General features: G+C 40.0%; 2 protein-coding genes across 3 annotated transcripts in view; one reads left to right on the top strand and one right to left on the bottom strand.

Moving 5' to 3' along the window:
* Nucleotides 1-15,104, bottom strand: part of TRMT13 (tRNA methyltransferase 13) — a 21,283-nt gene extending 6,179 nt beyond the window's left edge. Inside the window, exons 1-6 of one of the 2 annotated variants that reach the window (XM_075833346.1) lie at nucleotides 14,479-15,104; nucleotides 2,835-2,881; nucleotides 2,672-2,738; nucleotides 1,621-1,680; nucleotides 1,269-1,338; nucleotides 204-310 (exon numbers count right to left, since the gene is read on the bottom strand). In XM_075833346.1, coding sequence (XP_075689461.1) covers nucleotides 204-310; nucleotides 1,269-1,338; nucleotides 1,621-1,680; nucleotides 2,672-2,738; nucleotides 2,835-2,881; nucleotides 14,479-14,637 — 510 coding nt within the window. In that variant the 5' untranslated portion in view covers nucleotides 14,638-15,104. The remainder of the gene's footprint in view (nucleotides 1-203; nucleotides 311-1,268; nucleotides 1,339-1,620; nucleotides 1,681-2,671; nucleotides 2,739-2,834; nucleotides 2,882-14,478) is intronic. The other variant, XM_075833345.1, reaches the window with a different exon arrangement.
* Nucleotides 14,773-15,160, top strand: part of SASS6 (SAS-6 centriolar assembly protein) — a 29,556-nt gene continuing 29,168 nt past the window's right edge. The window contains exon 1 of the mRNA XM_075833344.1: nucleotides 14,773-15,160. Coding sequence (XP_075689459.1) covers nucleotides 15,090-15,160 — 71 coding nt within the window. The 5' untranslated portion in view covers nucleotides 14,773-15,089.

The following is a 15,160-nucleotide window of genomic DNA, read 5'->3' as shown; positions in this document are numbered from 1 at the left end:
AGTTTTTGCACAAATTGCGACTTTTCTGCAGACAGAAAACTGGCATACAATGCTTGATGAATTCGCTCGTAGGTGGTTATAGCACTGACCTGATTGGATTATATGTCCAACTGCATTGGTCTTTATGCCTAATTCCCATAGTCCATAAATCCAATGAAAATCAAAAGATCATGCCAAAATTATCCAATGGCAAAAAATTGTACCTGTTGTTTGAGATGTTTGGAGGCAGAATCTCCATTTGCTGGATCATTCAGAGCTTCGTGTAATGCTGGGTGACAGAGTATCTGGTTTGGCAGTGGAGGATCTAAGCCTATGAATGTTAGTGGAAGTATAATATTGTAAGAGACACACAAATACAGTCATCAACATTTACACAAATACAGCACAACAACCTGCAATCTAAAGGACAATATATATTACTGGATATAAATTTTAGCATTAACATAGATATAATAGTTATTTTGCATTACCTATCTTGCACTGGGCCTGAGTTAGAGGATGAATTATTGTCTGCGGAGGCATTGAAAATTTTGCTAGTTAGACTCTGTACACATCTGCGTGGCAGATTCCAGCATATTTGACAGACACCATGATGGAAAACCAACAGAACACATTAAATTCAATGTGTTCTGTCAGGCGCTGTTGGTGTCAGTCATTCTTTTATTTCGTTATTCTATTCCTATGACAGAACTGACTAACGGAAATACGAGAGCAGATGTGAACAGAGCCTTACTACTAGAATTAGTCAAGACCGTGTTGCCAGACAGAGCCCAAACAGTTTAGCTGAGATCCCATAAATGCACTGTACTCTGCTGAACTGTATTACATGTATTTTTTTTCTAGTCTGGTGTAAAGACTATAAATAAAATCCCAGAATGTAAGCAGAAAATGCTCTGTTAAGCAACTGAACAAGCAGTGGAAGATGTATGTTCAATGTTAAAGGAGTTCGATCATCAATTCGACCCGTTTTTTAAAACAAAGCAGGCTTCTCTATCCCCTTGTGATCGTTATTGCCGGGGGCAGCCATGTCTGGCCACTAATTTTTGGGAAATGTAGCATTGCATTTTGTCCAATCAAATGAATGGGCGTCATTGTAATGCCTGGTTGGGCCAGGTCTGTCAGAATGGGAGACGCTCTTACAGATTGACTCTCCATTTTAGCTCATAGAGGAAAATATAGAGAGTTATTCTGACACAGAGTGCATGCCACCTTTTATACTACCAATAGTCTTCTCAACAATTGTAAGATCCTAAATCAGACTCACTCACCGTTCGTGACCTGTACCAGTATGTCTGTAAGCTTCTTCAGCTCTTCTTTGGATAATGAACTAAGGCTTACCTGAAAGTAATTCAAGAAACTGTATTTGTCAGCACCTCAAACTTATCAAGATAGGTGATAGGTGAGATATGTATCTGTCTTTTCATATTATACACAGTTAAACTGGGTAGATAAGCTAGTTGTGTGCCTGAGGCAGTAAGCTTCGGCAAAGAACACAAAAATATGGAGATTTTTTTTTTTTCCTATCTATACTGTATTAGAAATTTTTTTTTATACTGTAGAATATTTTTTTCATTTTACTTTAGCTGAATCAAATAAAGCTTGTAGTATTTGTCAGCTTACCTGTTCCTCTCTTGTATCCACCGTCTCAGCTCCAGAATTTACATTATGTACATAAAAAACCTATAAAGAAAAGAAAAAAAATAATCTCTGTGAGGACAATTTTGTCAAAATTCTTGCTCTCAAGATGATTCCCACATACCGAACATCTATGTAGCTGCTGGGCAATTTATAATTATCCCATGTATTCTTCCATAAGGCCTGTAAACAATTCAACTTTGTGAAAATAGAATAGAGTGAAGAAAAAAAAGCTCCTATATGGGGCGCTCCCATTGGTGATAGATGCGCGATCACGTAAGCCAGATGAAGACCTACGTCCTAGGTTGAAACGCGTAGCACTTCATTTTATATTAGTGTTTGTCATATTATACGTTCGTTCAGAATAAGTAAGAAAAATAACTCACCCTCTATTATCGTGATTGTGCATATGTCACCAACGGGAGCGCCCCATATAGGAGCTTTTTTTTCTTCACTCTATTCTGCATGGACGCTGGGAGGATCCCTATTCCCAGGGAACAGACACCCAGAGTCAGCTCCGGAGGCCAGCAAAACACGGTGAACAGAGGTCCACTACGACCAGATATGTGAAAAAGTTGAGTTGTGCCGACCAACCAGCGCAACCTCATCAGTTGAGCCTTTATGTTTCACCACTCACCAATTGCACCCACGTTTGAAACGTTAATACCCTAGGGGAGCGCATTTTTTGTCTTTACTAAGCACAACTTGGTGAAAATGCAGTTTCTATGATTTACTATAAGAGAACTCTGAATTTATATGTCAAGGACATTTAGAGATATTGCGATAGTTCCAGTTAAAAGCCTTTAGTTCACATAAAGTCACAGAAATCACAAGAGAATATGTTGTCATGAAGACGAAGGAGCTCAGCACTGCAGGCTTCGGGCCTGTAATGACAAGTACTGATATAGGTGTATATAGTTATAGCACTTTTGCCAATTTCCTTTACCCACCAACTACAACCCAAAGCTTTTTGTACATTTTGGATGGAGATAGCCTTGAAGAAGTGCATAAGTGGAATAGACTTTTATATACATACCGGCTGAGGTTTCTCTCTGGAGTTGCACTTCTTTAGATGTTTTTGGAGCTGATCCTCATAAACTGTGCTATAAAAAAAAGAACGCAATACTGTATAAAAATAATCTGCTGAAACGCACTCCCACATTGCCGTAAATAAACTGGATCATATCCTGGAAACTCACTGTTTTGGGTCCAGAGGACAAAGGATTCTTTTTCTGCTGTTTTGCTCCTGGAACAAAGGTACAGACAACATTTCTGTATACACCGTCCTACAGTCAATCTTCTAACCAGAGTATTTCAGATTTATGACTTATATCAAAACATATAGTAAATTCAAACACATATAATCCAAGTGATGAAACCTGTATAATATTACGCTGTGGAACCGGCCTACAAATCTACAACGAAATCCGCACGTAACACATTTTGTTGCAGATTGAAGTGCGAATACAGCCGCAGATTTTACTCATCGCATTGCAATGAATGAAATCTGCAGGAAAATAAATGGCATTTACGCAACAGATAGGGCCTGCTGTGGATTAAAAATTCTGCAGAATGTCTGAAATCTGCTGTGGATGTTTAGCTAATTTTTCCCATTTCCACAAGGGCTAAAGGAGAAAAAGCACCACAAGATTTGTAAAGCAATATCTCCTGAGTAAAACAATGCCCCATATGTGGTGATAAACGGCTGTTTGGACACACGGCAAAGCTTAGAAGGGAAAGAGCGCCAGTTGGAGCTCAAATTTAGAAGTAATGTTTTGCGGAGGCCATGTTACATTTGCAAAGCCCCAAAAGGGACAAAACAGTGGAAACCAACCACAAGTGACCCCAGTTTTGAAACAACATCCCTTGAGGAAATTATCTAGGGGTATAGTGAGCATTTTAACCCCACAGGTTTTTTGCAGAAATTATTGGAAGTAGGCCGTGAAAATGAAAATCTACATTCTGTCAAAGAAAATGTAGGTTTAGCTAATTTTTTATCATTTCCATTAGGACTAAAGGAGAAAATGCACCTCAACATTTGTAAAGCAGTTTCATCCGAGTAAAACAATACCCCACATGTGGTCATAAACCGATGTTTGGACATACGGCATGGCTTAGAAGGTAAGGGTATGTGCACACACACTAATTACGTCCGTAATTCACGGACGTATTTCGGCCGCAAGTCCCGGACCGAACACAGTGCAGGGAGCCTGGCTCCTAGCATCATACTTATGTATGATGCTAGGAGTCCCTGCCTCGCTGCAGGACAACTGTCCCGTACTGTAATCATGTTTTCAGTACGGGACAGTTGTCCTGCAGCGAGGCAGGGACTCCTAGCATCGTACATAACTATGATGCTAGGAGCCCGGCTCCCTGCACTGTGTTCGGTCCGGGACTTGCGGCCGAAATACGTCCGTCAATTACGAACGTAATTAGTGTGTGTGCACATACCCTAAAGAGTGCCGTTTGGCTTTTGGAGCTCAAATTTAGCAGGAATGGTTTGCGGAGGCCATGTCACATGTGCAAAGCCCCTGAAGGACCAAAACAGAAAAAACGCCCAAAAAGTTACTCCATTTAGGAAACGACACCCCTTGAGGAATTCATATAGGGGTGTAGTGAGAATTTTGACCGCACAGGTGTTTCATAGATTTTATTAGAATTGGGCAGTGAAAATAAACAATCCTTTTTCTTCAATAAGACGTAGCTTTAGCTCAAAATGTTTCATTTTCTCAACAAATAAAGGAAAAAAAGAGCCACAACATTTGTAAAGCAATTTCTCCTGAGTACGGCAATACCCCATATGTGGTCATAAAATGCTGTTTGGGCACACAGTAGAGCTCAGAAGGGAAGGAGTGCCATTTTGCTTTTGGAGTACAGGTTTTGCTCGATTGGTTTTTGGTCGCTATGTCGCATTTGCAAAGCCCCTGTGGGACCAAAACAGTGGAAACCCCCCAGAAGTGACCCCATTTTGGAAACTACACTTCTCAAGGTATTCACCTAGGGGTGTAGTGAGCATGTTAACCCTGCAGGTGTTTTGCAGAAATTAGTGTGCACTCGATGTTGCAGATTGAAAATGTTATTTTTTTCCATAGATATGCCAATATGTGGTGCCGAGCTTGTGCCACCATAACAAGACCGCTCTCTAATTATTATGCTGTGTTTGCCGGTTTTAGAAACACCCTATATGTGGCCCTAATCTTTTGCCTGGACATTCGACAGGGCTCAGGAGTGAAATAGTACCATGCAAAATTGAGGCCTAATTTGGAGACTTAAACAGTATTGGTTCACAATTGCAGAGGCTCAGATGTAAAATAATAAAAGAAACCCCTGAGGGTTTGGAAGGGGACACAATGAAACTCATCTAGTCAACTGCATATTGTCTGCTGCTCCAGTATATAAAGCACCCTGGTTGTTTTTGTTTTGGTTTTTTTTCTGGACCCTCGAACCTGTAAGAGACCGAAGTCGGAATATGCCAATGGGAAGATTACATTGGAACTCTCTCTCATTTACAAGCTGCTTGAATCGCGGTTTTTGAAATCGGTAGTCTCTGATCAGACTCTATTTTATAACTTTATATTCATATTTTTTTTCTTGTTTGTTTTTGTGTTTTGTGTATTGTGCGTCTGGAGAGAGTAAGGGGGGGAAGGAAGAACCAGGGAAAATGCCAGCTAAAAGTAGGAAATCTTTGAGCCCTAGTAAGGAGGGTAAGAATACAAGCAAGATGGACAAATATATTATGTCCCCCCTTGTAGCAGGGAAAACTAGAACAGCAAATAAGACAACTGGGGAGATTTTGAGCGACCAAGCTCTACCATCATTGACTGAGATTTTAGACGCTATTAATAAAGTATCCTCTCAAGTAGGTAGCATTAGTATAGAAATTTCAATAATAAGAGATGATATGGGTAAAATTAAAGAAAGATATACTGAAGTGGAAAATAGAGTGAGTTTACTTGAAGATGAAGTTACCCAAATGAAAAAGGAGATGAAGGGGTTAGTGGAAGGAAATAGTACACTAAAAAATAAAATGGTTGACATAGAAGATCGCTCCAGAAGGAGTAACATCAGATTATTGGGTTTTCCAGAAGGGGAAGAAAGGGAAGGTGTTGAAACTTTTGTCCAAAATTGGATCAAAAACAAAATAGGAATTGAAAATCTGTCTCCTTTGTTTGGCATAGAGAAAGCTCATAGAGTACCAGCAAGAGTGCCTATCCCTGGTTCTAGACCTAGAGCTATAATAGCCAAGGTTCTAAATTCCCGGGATAGAGATAATATATTGAGAAAGTCAAGGGAGTTACAAAATCTATCCCATAACAATTCAAAAATAGCAATATATCCTGACTACTCATATGACACTCAATTAAAGAGACAAGCTTTTGGTCCAGTCAAGAAAAAACTCAGAGAGGCAGGGATTAAATATTCTTTAATGTATCCAGCAAAATTGAGAACAGAATATCAGGGTAAAGTTAATTTTCATTCGTCACAGGAAGAGACCTTTAAGTGGTTAGCAAGTTTGAAATCATTATGAATTAATTAATGGTGTATTAGGGGAACATGCGTTGGTTGAGAGACTTGTTAAAAATATGACAAGTCAACGGAAGGGAAGGGGAGGGGGGTGGGGCAAGACTGGTCTGGTATTGGTATACATTAAGAATTTTTTACGAATATGTTATATCAAATTTCTAATATTTGTTACTTTTCATTCTGTTAAAACGCACGGATGAACACTAAAATTGTGGTATGGAATATTAGGGGTATGGGGGAAAAATTAAAACGTTTTACTATTAAGAATTATATAAAAAAACAGTTTCCATCAATTACATGTTTGTTAGAAACACATTTGACACAAGAAACAATCCCAAGATTGGGTAATAGGTGGTGGTCACAACAGTTTCATTCTATACACTCCTCCTATTCCAGGGGAGTGAGTGTTCTTATTCACTCGGGAGTGCAATGTGAGATACTTGATAAAAATATAGACAACGAAGGTAGATTCATTTTTATTCACTGTAGATTAAAGGAATTAATTTGTATTTTAGCTTTTGTATACATTCCACCTCCGTTTTCATCCGTGGTGTTCAGGAAATTATGTAATTATATTATTAGTAGAAGCGATTGTCCTGTAATGGTTTTGGGGGATATGAATTGTGTTATGGACGAGGTAATGGATAGGGTTAGCTCTAAGGGAGGAAATAAGAGCCCAATTAAAACATCATTGGCGAGGATAAGTGAAGAAATGGGTCTAGTAGATATATGGAGACTGAAAAACCCTAAAAAGAAAATGTACTCTTGTTATAGTGGTTCACACCATACCATGTCACGTATTGACTTGGTATTGTGTAGTGAATCACTTGTTACAACTATTGGGAAAATTAAATATGACAACAAAAGCATTTCGGATCATACGCCACTTATTGTGGACATAAAAATAAATGAAAAAAAGGAATTCATTAAGCCTATAAAAATAAATCCACATTGGTTCTCATTATTAAAAGACCTTGAAAATATTAAAGTTGAAATTCATAATATTTTGTCACTAAATTGGGAGACTGCCCCAGACTTAATTGTCTGGGAAACATTAAAAGCCTGTATAAGGGGTATCCTTTTTGAAAGAATAATAAGATTAAAAAGAGAATATAATAAGATTGAGCAGGGAAAAGAACGAAGTGCAAATTTGTTGGAGGCAAATTACTTTGAAACCCCTACGGAAGATAGTTTAAAGTTGTGGCTTCAGGCCCAAGAGGAATATAAGGCCTGGTTAATCGAGAAAGCACAAAATAAATTATTTTTTCTGGGGCAGAAAAATTTCTGTGAATCAGGAACACCAAATAAACTGTTAATGAGTATTATTAAAAATCAAAGTCAGAAGAATAATATTTTGGCAATTCTTGATAAAAGAGGGAATATGATTAAGCAAGATTATGAAATTAGATCAGAATTCTTGAATTATTATTCAGAATTGTATGGCTCCGGAAAAAAGTATAATGAAGAACAATTGGAGCTCTTTCTAGATTCAATGTCTTTCTCCCCCTTGTCTGATATTCAGAAAGATGAGTTGGATCAACCAATCTCCCTGGAAGAATTAAGAAATGCATTGACTAGTGTTAAAGGAAATACAGCTCCAGGTTTGGATGGTTTCCCATTTGAACTGTATAGAACATTTGGGGAAGAACTATTACCAGCCCTGTTAAAAACATTGAGTTCGGCAGTGGTAGAGGGCAAATTGCCAAGCTCAATGGTAGAAGCTAATATAGCTTTGATATTGAAACCAGGTAAATGCCCGGAAAGGATGGAATCTTACAGACCTATTTCCCTGTTGAACACGGATGCTAAACTTTTCGCCAAAGTGTTGGCGGGAAGGATGGCTAAAGTAATCTCTACTGTAGTACATAGTGATCAGCAGGGATTTATTTCTGGTAGAACGGTCAACCAGTGTGTTCGTCGGGTATTTGGGAACATTCAAGTTACGCCAGGTGAGGCCCCCCGCTCCATTCTGTCTCTTGATGCAGTTAAAGCATTTGAAAGAGTGGAGTGGGGCTATTTATGGGCAGTCATGAGAAAGTAAGGCCTCATGCACACGACCGTGTTTTTGCGTCCGCAATTCAACCGCAAATCCACGGGTTAATTGCGGACCCATTCATTTCTATGTGGCCATACCCACTATCCGTGTTTTCACGGCTCTCCGCATGTCCGCACATCCGTGCCGCAGAAACTCCGGACATGTCTTATTATGGGCCGCAAATGCGGTGCGGACATGCCAATAGAAGTCAATGGGCCCGTGGAAATTGCGGATACACCGCCGTGTGTCATCCGCAGTTTGCGGATTTGCGGATCATGTGACCTTCTAAAGGGGGTTTGACCAAGCTTTTGGCATCCTGTTTAAAAGTCCTTTTTTTTTTTTTTTTTTTTTCATCCGCATTTTTGCGGATTACATACGGATGAACTGCGGATTACATACGGATGAACTGCGGATGACATTCCACGGAACACGGTCCTGGAATTTGCGGACCAGAAAAACACCACGGTCGTGTGCATGAGGCCTAAGGTTTTGGAGAATCTTTTATAGGAATGGTTAAATTATTATATAATGGTCCTAGAGCAAACATTAACATAAATGGTGAGAACTCAGAATTTTTCAATTTAAGTAGGGGTACAAGACAGGGTTGTCCGCTTTCTCCCCTACTCTTTGCATTGGCAATGGAACCTCTCGCCTGTTTGATCAGAGAGGATGGAAATATTGTGGGTTTTGGAGCTAGGGGGGAAGAGGATAAAATTATCTTATATGCTGACGACCTTTTATTTTTTTTGACGAACCCGGAAGAAAAATTGGATTATGTTATATCTATTATTCAAAGATTTGGATTCTATTCTGGTCTAAAGATCAATTGGGAAAAATCCATATTAATGGCACTAGATAAAAGCGATTTAGTACTACAAACAAAAATTTGAATCATATATCCAGGAGAAAGTTTTAGATATTTGGGTATAGAAATTTCAGATAATATAAAAGAATTTTTGGATTATAATTTGCTCCCCCTTATAAACGAAATGGAAAAAAAAACAAGAATATGGAACGAATTGCCAATATCAAAAGCCGATAAAATTGTCTTGATTAAAACAGTTCTAATCCCCAAACTTTTATGTGTTTTTGGGGTTACCCCGGTGTGGATACAAGATAAATATTTTAAGAAAATCATAACTATCTTTAATAACCTGATTTGGGGAAGGAAGAGAGTTCGGATTAAGCTAGACTACTTATGTCCTTCAAGAGAACAAGGAGGACTAGCATTTCCAGATATTCGAGTATATTACTTAGCAGCACAATTACAATACATACAAGAGTGGGATCAGGCCGAGTTCTTACAATGGTTGATCACTAACATTAAAGGCCGTTTTTCAGATATTTATGAGGTGTTAGAATCTGGTCAATTAAAATCTGGAGTTATGGAAAACGTGTTGACCGCACAACTCCTGCATGAATGCTGGAATAGTTTAAGAAATATGACTGGTCGAAATGGTTTTTTATCCTTTTCCCCGTTATGGCACAATCTTAATATAGAAGAATGTAAGGCTATCCCAGAGTTACCATTGTTAAAGCTTAGAGGGATTAGATATGTATTAGATATAATGGAAGGAGGAAAAATCAAAACATGGGAAAAATTATCAGTTGATTTTGACTTGACGGAGAAGGAAAGATTCTCCTATATCCAATTAAAGCACGCATTTGATAAATTTAAAGATGGCAATCCTCTCAATAAAGACCATATGGATGACTTCTACAAAAAACTGAGAAAATACAAATGTGAAAAAAAACCTCTCTCCAGGTTGTATAAATCCCTGATGGAAATAAAGTCAAGGAAAATAAAATTTAATTGTGTTATTAAATGGGAGAAGGAATTGAATAACGATTGTGTTCTTGATTGGAACATAATATTTCAAAATATTTCTAAAGTATCGATAAGCATGAACCATCAGCTTATTCAGTTCAATTTGATACATAGGCTTTACTATACGCCAGTCCTTTTGAGTAAGTTCTCGATTAATAAAGCTTCTAACTGCCCCAGATGTGGTGCAGCGGAAGCAAACTATTTGCACATGTTATGGAATTGTATTAAGATTGCTGACTACTGGGATAGAATTTTTAAAAACATTTTGGAAAAAATAGATCCAGATATAGTGTTTCAACCTCAACTGGTGTTGCTGGGTGATGATTCCAAATTAAAAATTTCTAAGGAAAAAAAATGTGGATTAATAAAACTATTATTTATTGCAAAATTACTAATAGTTAGAAAGTGGATATCTAGCTCCCCACCGGAGTTTAATGCTTGGGTAAATAATGTAAAAATTATAATGAAATATGAGAAAATCTATAATCAAGGCAAACACTGCAAAACCTATTGGGGGGAGTGGTAAGAATTTTTGTTCTTTTTGTTTTTTGTTTTACCAAGATCGGTCTTGAGAGGGTGGGGGGTGGGAGTAGGGGGAAAATGTAAAAATGTGCATAATTGTATTTTCTTTATTCCTTACTTGTATGGAATTTTATATTGTATTGAATAAAAAAATAAATAAATAAATAACCATGTATTAGTTAATTAAAAGTTAGAGTTAAAGCCAAAAAAAAAAAAAAAAAAGAAACCCCTGAGAAGTGACCCCATTTTGGAAACTACACCCCTCAAGGCATTTATTAAGGGGTGTAGCATTTTCACCCCATAGGTCTATTACATAAGTGATTGCAATGCGGATGGTGCAAAGTAAAAAATAAATAAATTCCCTAGATATTCCATTTCAGTGGCAAATATGTTGTGAACAGCTTGTGCCACCGGAGACACCCCCCCCCCCCCAAAAAAAATAATTGTTAAAAGGGTTCTCCCGGGTATGGCGATGCCATATATGTGGAAATAAACTGCTGTTTGGGCACACTTTAGTGTTCAGAAGGGAGGGAGCACCATTTGGCTTTTGGAGCGTGGATTTTGCTCGGTAGTAGTTTTGTTTGGAGTTTTATTGGTATTTCAGTTTATAATGTGGGGGTAGATGTAAACTGGGCAGAGTACATCAGGGGCATAATCTGGTGGTATAATAATGGGGTAAAATAATCCATAGATGTGTGTAAGGCCTCATGCACACAACCGTAGCCGTGTGCACGGCCGTGATTTTCGGGTCGGCCGGCTGCGGACTGTCAGCCGCAGGCCGCCCGCAAATCGCGGGACATGCACATGGCCGCCGCCATTGTTTTCAATGAGCCCGGACCGCAGAACAGGGCCGTAATAAGACATGCCCGTTCATTCTGCGGTCCGGGCTCCCGGGCCGTGCAAGGACCGCAAAAATACGGTCGTGTGCATGGCCCCATAGAAAAGAATGGGGCCGCAATTCTCCCGTGGATTTTCGGGGGAATTGCGGCTGCAAAAACATGGGGCATGGGGCCTAACGCTGTAAAGCAATCCTTTCGGCACAGGCCAGTGTCGCACTAATAAATGGTCCTTACTTATCCCCCTTTTGGTCCACACTCCGCACCTTTGCAGTTTGGGGAATTTTACTGGGAAGGTGTTGTCATGGTAGAATACGGGCGCCCTCGCTTCCAGCAGATATGTTTGGGCCCTCCTCTTCCTGGTTCCTTAAATTTAGGGCCTTGATAAATCGCCTCTTGAAACATAAGAAATGTTCCCCTCGGACCTGCACAACTGCATATTTTTTATTTCCTGACATATTGGAACCTTAACTAATTTTATTTTTACATAGACGTAGTGGTATGAGAGCTGTTTGTTTTTTTTTGCAGGACGAGCTGTAGTTATTATTGGAACCATTTGGGGTACATGCGACTTTTTGATCACTTTTTATCCTATTTTTTGAGAGGCAAGGTGACCAAAAAGCAACAATTCTAGTATAGTTATTTCGTTTTTTTATACAGCGTTCACCATGCGTTATAAATTACATGTTAACTTTACTCTGCGGGTCAGTCCGATTCCGGCGATACCAAATTTATAGCACTTTTTTATGTTTTACAACTTTTTGCACAATAAAATTACTTTTGTAAAAAGAATGTATTTTTTCTGTCGCCATATTGAGCTATAACTTTTACATTTCTTCGTCAACAGAGCTGTATGAGCGCTTGTTTTTTGTGGGATGAGCTATAGTTTTTATAGGTACCATTTTTGGATACATGCGACTTTTTGATCACTTTTTATTTACATTTTTGAAGGGCAAAGTGACCAAAAAACAGAAATTATGGAATTGTTTTTTATGTTTTTTTTACGCCGTTCACCGTGTGGAACAAATAATATAATATATTTATAGTTCAGGCCATTACGGTCGTGGCTATACCAAATATGTATGGTTTATTTATTTTTTTCAATATTAAATGACTTCATTAGGGAAAAAGGGCGATTGTGTTTTATTTTATTACTTGAAACTTTTATTATATTTTATTATATGTAGTGCAATACATTAGATCTGTCAGTCATTCACGGACAGCAAGCCGATTAGGCTTCGCCTCCGGGCGGGGCCTAATCAGCTTCCGTAATGGCAGAGCAGGAGGCCTTGTTAGGCCTCCTGTTGCCATAGCAGCAGTCGGCAGCCGTGCGATTGCAGGGCAGAGCTGCCGATCTGCTGCCAACCACTAAGATGCAGTGATTGCTTTCGATTGCTGCATCTAATGGGTTAATGGCAGGGATCGGAGCTAGCTCCGGTTCCTGCCGTTATAGGTGGATGTCAGCTGTAACATACAGCTGACATACACCACTTACTCCGGCTCATCTCCTGAGCCGTCGCCATCCTGCCGACGGCTACCGAAGCCTTTTAGGCCCCACCTCCGGGCGGGGCCTGGAAGGTTTCCGTACTAGGCAGACCGGGAGGCCACTATTTGGCCTCCGGTTGCCGTTGCAACCACCGGCACCTTGGCAATTTCAATGCTGGGGTGCCGATGAGCTGCAAACACCTTAAATGCAGTGATTGCTTTTGAGCGCTGCATTTAAGGGGTTAATGACAGGAATCGAAGCTAACTTCGGTCCCCGCCATTACAGCAGGGTGTCAGCTGTAAGTTACAGCTCACATCTAGGGATGATGGCACCGACTCAGCTTCTGAGCCAGTGCCATCCATTTGTCGTAAGTATATGACAATTTGCAGGAAGCACTGGCTTTCCATGATGTATACTTACAACAAATGTCGGTATCATTACTCCTCTTTTTGTTGATGGCATGGGAGAAAAATATATATTCGGAAAATTAGTTAGAAATTCTTTTCACATCTATTTAATTTAATTGGGTTTCCTGAATACAGAATACATTGCAATTTTGTTTTCAAGCTTCCTTCAATAAAAGGGATCGTATGAAGGAGCTATTTAACCCTTTTACATCGAGAGACATAATATGAAGTACCATTGTGGAAAATAAATATGGTCACTACAAAATGAATACCAATAAATGTGTCATGCATGGGAAGCTTCCTCAGCTCACATAGGACAGACCTAGTATATCAAAGTTCTAGCAATCCACACAAAGTATAAGACTTAGTAACATAACAGAGAACATAACCAAAAAGATGGAGTGTACAATTGATTACAGTCCTGGTTCCACATGAACCGTACGTGAACATCCTGGTAAGCAGAATGAACAACGGGTATAAGGAAAGGACATGGAGAGAACGGCCTTTGTTTTAACGGCCGTCACATGGACGTAATCAACGTTCGTGTAAATTAGGCCTTATAAATAGTAGGGGGCGTTTAGCTACTTTAAAGTGGGCCCCCTTACATACTGGGGTATTGCACAGATTACACATATGGTGTGCCTGCTCCTGTTTTGACTTGTCAATCTGGTAACCACATTATGGCCATGCTTTTGATGTAATGTATTGGATGTGTTACAGCGGTTCCCAAAGTGTGTTCCACGGAGACGGAGTGTCCACAGAAACGCAGGGTTCCACAGAATGGTTTCCATTAGTGGCGGACAGCCACAGCCATACAGAGGATTCCGCTCACTAACTCTTTCACTGCCAAGGACAAACAACGTGCAGTAGTTAAGGACATAGCTTATACGTCCTTGCTACAAATGGCTCTAGCGTGGGCTAGATTGCGGCCAAGCCAGTGTTAGTAAACGTGCCTCGATATGTTGCAGCTAACTGCTCGCATCCTCCAATGTGATGGCGTCACTATGGATGACGTGACTTATGCAGTCGTATGGCGTATTGTTTCAATAGACAACAGGTTAGGGATACTCACTGGGATCTCTAACTGGTTTGCAGTTACCTGGCCTGAAAACTTTGAGAACCAGAGGGCTATGGAATGCAACGATGCTATATGCCTAAATGACAACCCATTGATTCCCACATGTTGCCATATATTTGGACATTACCTCCCCACTTTCTGCATGCTCCCCACAAAATTTCTTCCCCAATGCAACGATCATCTTGCAATATCGTTTCTTTCTCTGAACGAAGTGACTGCATCTGCCTGGCATGGGGCCTGCAGGAAGGCTTAGATCTGTGCATGGCTCTCTCTTCTCGTTCTGCATATCCGTCGTGTCCTATATGAGAAATATTCTACGTTCCTTTGGCTCAGTAAGCATTCCCTCTTTGACCGTAACAAACATGGACGATTAGGGAACAGCAAGTCACGTTCCCACAAATGACATGGCGTCGCACAGTCGAATGCGTCATGTCGTCAGCACGCAACAGGCGGTTGATTTGGAAATTGTACCGCGACAAGGGGAAAGTAGCGACTAATTGGTTCAGCCTGTCCTCCACATACATTGTCGAGTATACTGAGGGGCTATGATTAACGGGTCACTGAGGGAAGGCGAAAATAGGTTCTAGGCAGCCCGGAAGTGGTGGTAAATACAGGGGGAGAGCAGGAGTCCAGAAACCGCCCGGCATATCATTACAGTGGGAGGATAGTACAGTCGTTTATCCGGAGGACTGACCCGTAGCCAGGGAACAAGGCCCCGGGACAGGGCACGTCTGCAGGATGGCTCAGGTTCAGGAGCTGCTGAGCCGGGAGCTAAAGGTTCTACTACGGAACCAGGACTGCAATGAGAG

Source organism: Rhinoderma darwinii, chromosome 7, assembly GCF_050947455.1.
Source record: "Rhinoderma darwinii isolate aRhiDar2 chromosome 7, aRhiDar2.hap1, whole genome shotgun sequence".
Taxonomy (NCBI): domain Eukaryota; kingdom Metazoa; phylum Chordata; class Amphibia; order Anura; family Rhinodermatidae; genus Rhinoderma; species Rhinoderma darwinii.
Note: the sequence above shows the minus strand (reverse complement) of the source record. Positions and strands in the feature narration are given on the sequence as shown.